Source organism: Crocodylus siamensis, chromosome 7 (genome assembly GCF_052110815.1).
Source record: "Crocodylus siamensis isolate JL-2025a chromosome 7, ASM5211081v1, whole genome shotgun sequence".
Taxonomy (NCBI): Eukaryota; Metazoa; Chordata; order Crocodylia; family Crocodylidae; genus Crocodylus; species Crocodylus siamensis.
In genome coordinates, this window is record NC_143401.1 from 55,181,301 (window position 1) to 55,192,188 (window position 10,888).

General features: G+C 45.8%; 1 protein-coding gene across 1 annotated transcript in view; it reads right to left on the reverse strand.

The window, feature by feature from the left end:
- CDH23 (cadherin related 23) overlaps window positions 1–10,656 on the reverse strand; it is a 408,502-nt gene extending 397,846 nt beyond the window's left edge. Inside the window, exon 1 of the mRNA XM_090058715.1 lies at window positions 10,585–10,656. Coding sequence (XP_089914841.1) covers window positions 10,585–10,656 — 72 coding nt within the window. The remainder of the gene's footprint in view (window positions 1–10,584) is intronic.
- Window positions 10,657–10,888: the final 232 nt, after the last annotated feature.

Below are 10,888 nucleotides of genomic sequence, written 5' to 3' on the forward strand. Positions count from 1 at the left end.
AATATCTTTCCTATCAGAGCTGTTATCATCTCCTTCAATTTAAAGGTTCTTTATTTAAGGAAAAAAAAAAAAAAAAAGGTGGCCAGGAGTGTGCAAGAGAATTGCTAATGTGGCTGAACTGGGATTTCAGCCTCATTCTAACTGCTTCATATTCACAGCATCAGGCCATGTAGCCACTGCAATAGAATTATATGGGCCCCCGAAGACTCCGGGGCAGGATTGGCAGGGAAACCGATGTAATTACAAACATTATTACCATTAAAACAAAATAATAATTTTAATTACATCTGAGGCTTTGTTCCCCCCCGCCCCCATCATCCCTGAGTCCTGCCTGGTTCTACATAAGGCAATGTGATGGGAACTCCCATCTGCAGCCCCTAACCTGGGGAGCAGCCCACCTTTTAGCCAAATTAAAATATAACATCACTTCAGCTGGGCCAACATATTAAGAAAGAGACTGGTGACCATGGGCTTGTGATGTCTCATTTCCTGAGATTTTTACCTTACCAGAAGTGATTGTTACAGATGGTGAGCGACTGCATACCCAGCACACTCCCAGTTCAAATAAACAGGTAAATCAAAGGTGATTTCAGAGGACCCAATACCAACAAGATGGACTGCAATTACCTACCCACAGTTTGGCTTTGTAGAAATTTCCTTTGTCTGCATTTCTATTTTTAACAGCATCAGGGATGTACCTTTTCTTTCTGCCCTGCCTCCTACTGGGGCTTACTTTTATTTATTTTCTTTGAATGAGCTGATACTTGAAGTTTGCAAAGAAGTCTGTGGAGTAAAGACTTAACAGAAGGCTAGCAGGTGAATGAGGGGAAGCCTGGCTGCTTACTGGAGGGATGTATACTATGCAGGTTCAGAACAATCATGCACCCCACCTCCTTCTCATGTGTCATGCTTTTAAATACTTTAAACTAGGGTTCAGCCATGTTTCAGAAATGATGGGGATAATGGGCAAGCTCCAGGCACCAGATGCTTCCAGCCCAGACTGTGCTGCTGCCACCATCACTACTCCTCTACCCCCACCTCAAGAGTACCACCGTGTCTGCTTTTCCAAGGCCCCCTACCACAGAAACACTATTGAACACTCCCCAGCTCTGCAGGCTGGATAAAATGACTCTGTGGGATGTAGGCTGTCAACCCCTGATCTAACCCACTTTAGACAACAATTGCTGGGCTACAAAGGCAAAGGAAGCTTTTTTTTTTAATCGTGTCCCCTTATCTGATGCTTGAAGGAGCTTTCTCAGTAAACATATTTTATTCTAAAAGGAGGAGGGGGTCAAAAAATAGCACAAATAATGCCCATTGGAAGTACCAATGAATACTTAAGAGAGTCTTTAACCCAGAGGCACTGGCATCTCATGGACTCAATCCAGAAGTGGAGAAGCTTGGAGATGATTTATTGGTCTCTGCCCTGCTATCTTGCAGATCAATAGGTGGATGGTTATAGATGCAGTAGAAGACTCTTCAATATAGAGCCTTAGTATAAATTAATATGTCTTGTCAAGTTAAAAGTATTTTTTTGGTATAAGTGTCATCTCATGAGTAGCTGAGGCACTAAATGGCAGTCTGGTACCTAAAGCGTGACCGAGTGGATAGTTTTATGCCAGACAACGTAACCCAATAATACATATTACTGTATAAATCATTCAGTGTGGTAAATGTAATAGAAGGAAGAAGATGGGGACACTGCTGCTACAGAAGACAAATACCTGTAGGAAATCACCCAACGGAGTGCTCAAATCAAGAGGGAAATGATCAATTGATATTGCTGTCAACCAATCAGAAACCCCAAATCCCCAGGGATTACAAGAAATCGTGACATACTTATAAGAGTCAGGAGCTAAAGGCATTTGTACACATGCATGCACCACAGTGCCAGACACTTTTAAAAGTGCCTGGCACTACAGAGTATACATTTGTATAAATGGCGAAATGCGTGTCAGTGCTGAGAAAATGGTGGCAGTGCACTTTTAAACTAAAACACCTTCAATGTATTTTAATTCAAAAGCGTGCTGCCACCTTTTTCTCAGAGTTGCCTACTCTCCTGTCTCACATTGTCTAATATTCAGATTTTCTGCAGAACCAATTAGGAAATCTGTATATTAGACAATGCCTTCTGCTAAAGGATACTGGGCCCATTGAGATTTAACAACTCTTACTTGGAGTCTGCAAAATCCAAGACTTCATCTTGTCAATCCGGAATATCTATAAAGCCAATAACAAAATTAAATGTGCAGTGACACACTTTTTATAAAGCTGAGGGTGAGTACAAGCTTTAAATTTAGATTGCCCTAACCAAGCTTAGATCAATCTTAGGCCTGTGTGTCCAAGCATTTGCAGGTTTAGTTCACCTTAAAAATGTCATGCCTGATCTAAAGTTAATTGCCATCAAATAAGAACCAACTTTAGACTGGCACAAGTTAACCTGACCTTCAATGGGTTAACCTAGCCAAGCAATGCTTGCACGCATTCCCAGCACAGCCCTGGGTGAGTGGGAAAGCTCAGCTACTTTTCACAGCCCAGGGTTGTCCTGTTTTTATCCCCTCACCAATCCTGATCAGATAGGGTGCTTGTACACATGATGGGGGGTTTAGTTCCCCTAAATTGAAAATGGTGGGTTTTTAATTATAACAATTAAAAACCCACCATTTTCAATTTAGGGACTTCTGTCACTGTTACAGAACAGTGATGGCCTGCTGGCAGCTCAACCCCTGGCTGTGGGCAGGCTCCACAAGAAAAAAAAGGAAAGGAAAGAGGTGAGGGGCCCGATCTTTTTTTTTATTGGTGCCTTCCCGCCTCTCCCAAGGCCAGAGGGTGAGCTGCCAGCGGGTCCTGCACTGATGGCACCCCCTAGACAACACCCACCCACTAGCATACTGTCTGGGCTACCCCAGGGGGCACCACCACTGCGGAGGGAAGGACCATGCTCCCCACAGCTCAGGGGTTGTGTGGGCAGGCTCCCGCCAAAAAAAAGGAAGAAAGAAATTCTCTTTTTTTTTTAATCCCCTCATGGAGCCTGCCTGCATCTCCTGTGGCTGGAGGATTGAGCTGCTGGTGGGCTAAACGGCCCCTAAGCTGCGGGGGGCCCTGGTCCTTCCCTCTGCAAGGGGTCACCTGGGCAGGCTGCTAGTGGGTGGGTGCCACTCAGGGGCACTGTCACTGAAGAGAGGATGTCCGGGGACCCTCCACAGCTCAAGGCCCACCAGCAGCTTGCCCTCCCAGCCACAAGAGAGGCGGGCAGGCTCCACAGGGGAGTGGGGGGAAAAAAGATCAGACCCCTCACCACTTTTTTTTTTTTGGCAGGGCACAACCGCACAAGCTCCTGCTGGGCCATGCAGCCCCTGAGCTGTATGGGGAACCGGTCCTTCCCTCCATGGTGGTGGCACCTACCAGGGCTGCCCAGGTGGGGTGCTGGCTATGTGGGTGCTGCCCCAGCTCACAGGCAGCACCCAGCCCAATCCAGCAGTGCATGGGGCCCTGGAAGCCCGGGTGTGCTCGGGGAAGTTAAGGCTTGGCGGGCTTCCAGCGCCCAGTGCGTTGTCCCTGCCACCTTCCTGCTGCCTGGGACCACCCAGGAACAGGCTGGCTTGCCCCTGGGGCACTGCAGGAAGGCAGTAGGAGGGCAGCTGGGTGTGCTGGCAGTCCGAGAAGGCTGTGAGGATGGTGTACGTGGTGCTGAAACCCTGCCAAGCCCAAGTTACCCTGAACACACCTGGGCTTCCAGGGCCCCATGCACCATCCCTACCATCTTCTCGAGATGTATCACTGCAATTTTTTATGTAGCAGGCTAAGATACATTGGATATGTGTTTACTTTGCTATGTAAAGTCATTTAAATCGAAATACACTGCCGTGCATTTACAGTGTGATGAAACTGAATTGTGTCACAGTTTATACCTGCAGCGGCACATTACAATTAAACCAGAAGAAAAGGGCAATTAAACTACTAAAAAAAAGCCAATTTCTTCACATGTACAAGTGCCCGCTATTTCCCTTTCCGCCCTCCGACTATCTCTTTCCCCAGACCCACCAAACATGACCTCCTCCCCACCCAAACTTACTTGCCTCTGACTCCCTCCCTGCCTTTCCTCCTGACAAGTGCTGAATGCTTGCACCCAGAGATCCCAGTTCAAACTGAGGTGGCATAAACTAAGCAGCCTAAAACTAGGCCAGGTCCCATGACCACTTGTACTCACCCCAAGGGACCTTGAGTGTGATACTTAATGCACTGAACAGGGAGCTACCTGTCCTGGATCAATATGCATTAATAGACTGGACAAGGGTGCAATGCAGTGCCTAGGAAGAATATATTGTGCCTACCCTGACAGTACAAAGCATTCCATTCTGACTTCATTAACTTGTTTTACACAGTATGGTTGCATCATGTCAGTCTAGCAGACCTGTCTTGTTTTCCTACAGATTAAGGAAAATGAAGTGATAGATAGCTAGATTAGGTAAAACAGAGAAGAACTGCCAGAGCAAGGCATATCTAATATTACCTGCCAGAAACTGGACAATCCAATATCAGACAAGTTCTCAAACATTAAACTATGTTTCTGGAATTTATCAATACTCAGATCCTAACCCTATACAACAGGTAGAGAACAAAGAGGAAGATCTGGGGATTATACCCTTTTGGATTTAAAAAACAAACAAAAAACACCATACTAGGGCAGGGGTTTTCAACCTTTTTGAATCATTGTACCCCCCAGTGGCCAGACACAGAGCAGCGTACTCCTGGCCACCAAGTAGGAGTGTGAGAGTGTGTGGGGGGGGGGCGGCGGCACGCACAGCTGGACACGGAGCAGCAGTAGCCATCATGTGCCAGCTTCCCCTACCCTCTGCATCTGGCCAGGCAGGCGGCATCTGTGCGGCAGTGCAGAATACTGCGTGGTGGTGATCCGTCCCCACATGCCCACGCATACCCCCCAGGGCCTTCTCAAGGACCCCCAGGGGGTATGTGTACCCCTGGTTGACAGTCTCTGTACTAAGAAATGTAGAAATGCAGTGATAGGACAGAAGAAGAGAACTGGGGGGGGAAGGAAGAATTTGTGTAGCAGACAGGGCATGGGAGTGAACAAACCCTGAAGGTCAGTGTGGCAGGCACACGGGTGCCTAACTAATGTACTACAGCAGCACTGCGGGGCATAGACACAGGCAAACATGTTTTAGAAAACTGGAAAGCCATAAAAGGCTATTATAGCAAATCAAGCAGCAGTCAGCATGACAGCCATTAGCCTGAAATGAATACACAGGAACTTAATGAGCTCTGTTAAGGCTAGCTTGGTGAATTAAAGTTGCCAATTCTAGCAGGATTCCCCTTTTCTTTACAGACTTGAAAGCATCCGTGCTGCCTCGTTAGATTTCGACAAGTGAACTGCAGGTCCTTTTGCCCGTATACAACAGATAATTACATGAAAATAGTAAAATGAAGGGTGGGAGTCCTCCTCCCACAACATGCACACACCTGCTCTGCTATTCCAGGCAGGTGACCGTCATGTAATTAAGATGCAACAGACATGGCAGACGAGTATGCCACAGGTGTTGTACTGAAGCACCAACTGCAGATCTCCAGTCTGAGATTCAGAGCTACATGTGGCAAGACTGAACCCAAGGCTCAATGGTCCATTTTCTTCTCCAGTAAAACCACTCACACGCACCCTCTCCCACTAACAGGCAAGCTGCAAAATGCATTCCACATCCAAATAGTTCACATTCACAACTCCAACAGATTTTGAGAGATGGTATTATGCAATAGTATTTTTAAAGGTCAGTTTATTTCATATTGCACTTATTTATGCACAGTATTTTTTTTTAACTTCCCTACTGCCACACAATGATAAAAGGTTTAAATAATTCTTTCCCTGCTGCTCCAGCTGGGACACTTGCTATAAATATATTCACATATCTCAAAGTAAAAAACAGAAAAACATCATTATTTCCAGGTTTTACAAATAGCTGGTATATACAAAACTGTCTTTCTAGTACTGCTGAACTGTTCTCCCTCCTCAAGCTCCCCTTCTATTTGCTTCACTATGTCTGTTTGTCTGACCTTAAAACTGGAGTGCAAGCTCTTTTTGCCAAAGATGTCTCTTTCTTCTAGCACTGTCAACTGTTCATCAAAAGCAGCATCAAAGGGAAGAGTCTACTGAAACCCATCACTGCTGCATACCATCACAACAATACTTGTCCCTCATCCTTGGAAATACTATCATTAAGGCTGTAATTCTGGCATAGTAATTTTTAGCAAATTTCATTGCAGAGATACAAAATAATTTGTGTTATCCTCTGATCACCCAACACAGTCTTCTATTTGATTGAGCAGCAGGAAATATTACTATGATAAACAGGAATCATGGTTTTCTTCAATGAAAAAAAAAATCACAAATTCTCTGATTAAAACCCCCAAATCTGTGATTAGAATGAAAGGCCACTATATGTAGAGGTATCAGTTAAACACAATGTTTTACTGATATATTTACAGTTTTAAAGAAATTTGGAAGCCTGACAGTGCCTCAAATCACTATAATAAATTTAAATACCTATATATGTTGGCATTTGATTTTGGGTTTTTCATCATGGAAGAGCTCCTGCTGAGACCACTCTTTACACCACAGGGAATTATACACAGAAAAATTCAGAATTATATGCAGAAAATTCAAAATTATGTAAATTAATTACTTTGATGTTTTTTGGTTGTTTTTACAAATTAAACTAAATATAACACTATTCAAACTTTCTTTAGAAATATATGCAGGTACTTGGTATAACTGGGGGTGGTGGTGGCGGGGGGGGATTGTGAAAGGGTGTGGGAGGACGTAGGTATGGGAGTATGTGGGGTTTGAGGGCAGGTGTGGGTTTGAGGGCAGGTGTGGGGTTTGAGGGGGTGTGTAGAGTTTGTGGGTGGGTGTGGGGTTTGCAGTGCACAGCCCCCACCACCAGCAGTTCAGCAGCAGCAGGCACTTGGGGATATCATGGCTGTGGCAGAAAGAGCCTCTGGCAGCAAGCACCTCTGGCTGAGTCCCAGGGCTGCATGTGCTGGCACACAGCCAGACCCAGGCCTCTGGCACACAGCTTTGCACTCAAGCTGGCTCCATGCCAGCATGTGGGGCTTGTGGCACTGTAGGTGGGAACCATGCACTATTGGGCCGGGGCAGGCTTCATGCCTTCATGGGTGGCTTCCTGCTGGAGTGCTGGAAGCCCCACATGGAAGCATGGAGCCTGCTGGCCCAGTCCAATGCTGCATGGACTGGGAGCTACACACTACTGGCCTGGGTGGGCTCCATGCCTCCACATGGGGCTTCTAACACTCCACTAGAAGCCCACACAGGGACGAACAGAGACCAACCATCCTGAGGCCCAGGCTGGCCCTCCATGTGGTGCTTCCAACAGACATCTCCCTACTCCCTCAGTGCCCCCTGCCCCCATATACCTTCGCCCTGCCACTCACCCACCCTGCTGGCTCTTCTCACAGCCTCCAACCTCCACCTCGCCCTGGCAGTCACCTGCACCCACCCCACAGGATCCCTCCCAGTCCTGCCAGTGCCCCCCATCCCCAACCCACAGACCCACTGGAGTGGGCCCCCAGCTGACTCCCAGCCCCTTGCAATCCCATTTACCTCAAACCAGAAGAAAGGCAATCCTGAGCCAAGCCCTGGTTGACAGTTTCAGGCATCCTGCTGCTTCCTCATCTCTCTCACCCTCAGGAGAGGACTTAGGGATTGCCACCCTTTTTGCAAGAAGCTCTTATAGGCTGGAGCTCTGCCATCCTGCAAACAGCTCTTTGCAAAAGTGGCATATCCATGGGTATCTCAGTTAAAATGAAAAAAAAATTTGCTTTCTCCTCTGTAAAAAAGGAAAATCCACTCTTTTTAAAACCTTTTTCCGCGGAAAACAGAAAACCCAAATCCCTGGTGATAAAGTTCATGGTTTCTGTAATTTCTGGGGCTGACATGAAGAAAAACTCTAGAGTTTACCTTCAACTCAGTGGCAGGCTGACACTTGGACATAACATGGCCAGTACAAAGCTCTTAATGGGCACTTTAACATGCACACCAGAGTCTGATTTGCTAAGGTGTGAAGAATCTATTCTTCCAAGTAAAGGCAATGGCAGCTGTAGATACCCAGCACCAGTTGACTGCAGCAGACATAGCCAAACATTTTTCTCTCTCACTTTTTCCATTCTAGCCAACAGAACAGGCAGGCAGCTCCTGCACCCCAAATTCCTACCTGAAGTGGGAGTAGCTAAAAGGCATCAGGAAACAACAGGATGCTGTGGTCAGGAGAAAGGCAAACACTTGCCAACTCAGAGCAACAAGGATACTTTCTCCTCCTTTCTCAGTGCCTGAGTGCACAAAAAGAAAACACCATGGAAATGTTATCTCCCTGGTAGAGCAGAAGTGCCTTCAAGATATTGGCTGAGCAATAAGTATGTAGCTCATTACCCCTTATCCATGCCCTTTGTTAAAAATTGTGGACAGAAGCTGAAAATTGGCATATGAAGATCCTTAACTGGATCAGGCCAGCTTCCAAAAGAGCACAATCTCTGGCAGTCAAGATGCAAAGCTGGTGCATTATGGGGAGCCCCAATGCTCCGTACAGCTAAAAGAGCGAGGTAGATCAAAGGACTCCTAGCAAACTCCTCACTGCAGATCTAGTGATGCACACTGAATAGAGGGCAGATCAACAGCAAGATTTTTTTAAAATCAAGCACTCCTGCCACAAACTCTTTTCTCAACCAACAAAAATCCTTCCCTCAAAAGCCTTAATATTCAAATCCATGACTGGGCCTTTGTTTCCCCATCTCTCAAAGGTCAATACCGGCAGGTTAAATGCAAGATATGTGGAAGGCTGGAGATTTATGGTCTTCGTTCTGATGGGGCAAGCCACAAGTGAGAGGAGAATGAGTGCAACTGCTTCAGCTATACTAACACAGGGGCTTAAACCCACCAGGAATGACACTGGATTAGAAATCCAGTTCCCATTTCTCTCTTCATTATGAGAAGGGAGCCCTTTCCATCAGACACCATAAATAAGAATATATAACAGATAAATCTAAAGTAAAGTAGGGAAAATATTATTTTCTGGACCTACCTATATTCAAGGGGGAAGTGCATTACTTTTGTAAATGGGAAAACCACTTGAAAAGAGGAGGAGAGGAACAGAAGATGAAGTTTTCTATGTTCAAGGAAGGACATGAATTCAACTAAAATCAATCCCTATTTGCCTATATCACAGAGTGGCCTTGTGGAGACAAAACAGGCATGTCTAACATAGGCAGCCATTTCATTTCACAAACCAGCTATAAAATCCTCTTTCAGGCATATCACTGTACAGAGCATCAGCAGAAAGAGAGAACCAGTCACTCCCAAGGAGATGCAGGAAGTAGATGATACAACTATTGTTGAGTTGTTTTTTTAAAGTTTGCATTCTGAAAAAATAAGAAATGCCTTTGACCCAGCATCATTGACACAGTGATCTCAGACAACTTGCTTTAGACAGAATCAGACAGAGTTAAAGGGACTAAAACTGGAGGCTGACTAACTAAAAAAGTGTCACCCCAGTGGGAGAGAGGGATGGAAAAAGACTGAAGTCCTGGCACAGCTGGCTGCCAGCAATTAGCATATTAACATGCCATTTGTAATGCAATATCTTGTACGTCTCAATTACCAAAGACAGTTTGATTTCACACATAAGGGCAGATATTCTCCTGTTCTCATCCATACTCAGATGCGTGTTCCAGGAACAAGCCTGCCCTAGTACTGCCCAAGACAGAGGGATCCTCCAGACTTGGAAAAGAGGGTACAGCCCAGCATCCACCAGGGAAGAGGTAAACTTAGTGCACACCTGTATTTCAATCTATTTGTCTAAAATTTCCCAAAAGTACCAGGGATAGCCACTTCCTCCAACACATGCTGCCAGGCTATACCTAGTCATCCTGAAGCTTGTCCTAAGTCTCCACCAGATGATTAGCTCTTTGTACTATGCTACAATACTGAGCTCACACAGTCATCTCCCTTCGTGACAAAACCAGAGGTTACCTTTTTGTGGCAGCCAGGATGGCCAAACTAACCTGAAAGAAACATTTCCCTCCGTGGGAGAGCTGTGTGAGGAGCCAAGCTATCTGAGAGTGCAGAATCATGCAGGCACAACTTTCCCAGAGTTTGACACAACTAGAAAGGCCTGCTGGAACATTTACTTCTACACAAAATAAACACAGAAGGGGTTCCTTATTCCTTCTACCCAAGGAAAGTGGAAGCAAAATCTAGATTCCCATTTAGGATTATTTTCAGGCTTTGCTCTGTCCCAAAGTTTGCTCCTGCATTTCTGAAACTAGTGACCACTTTCAAGGACTTCATTCTTCACAGAATTCCATATGTGAGGCAGGCAGAAAAGTCAGAAATCATCACTGAGACCCAGACATCAAAGGAAGCAATAATCTTACTACATAGGCAGTATAAACAGGTCTACTCCTTTTATACTGAAACAAGAGCACAAATTTCTCGCTGAGGGGTGGGGGGAATAAAGCATTCAGGGAAGGAATCTCCCCCAAACAAATCCAGGTTCCTACCTCTGGAATGCGGACACTGTAAGGCTGATTATGAAACGTTGGAGCATTGTCATTCTTAATCACAGTTAACATATACAATTAACGCAAAACAAGTTAACACGTTCATTCTCTTGTAACCGGTGTTAATCTCACACATCCATTTTGAGCAGGGGTGGGCAAAATACGGCTTGTCCTGCACCCCCTCTGAACTCGGCCTGGTGGAGTGAACCAGCTCTAGACCGGCTGGAGCCCGCGTGTACAGCCCTGACCCCGGCCCACCCTTCACCTGCTCTGGGTCACCTGCCTATGCTGAGCAGTGGAACCA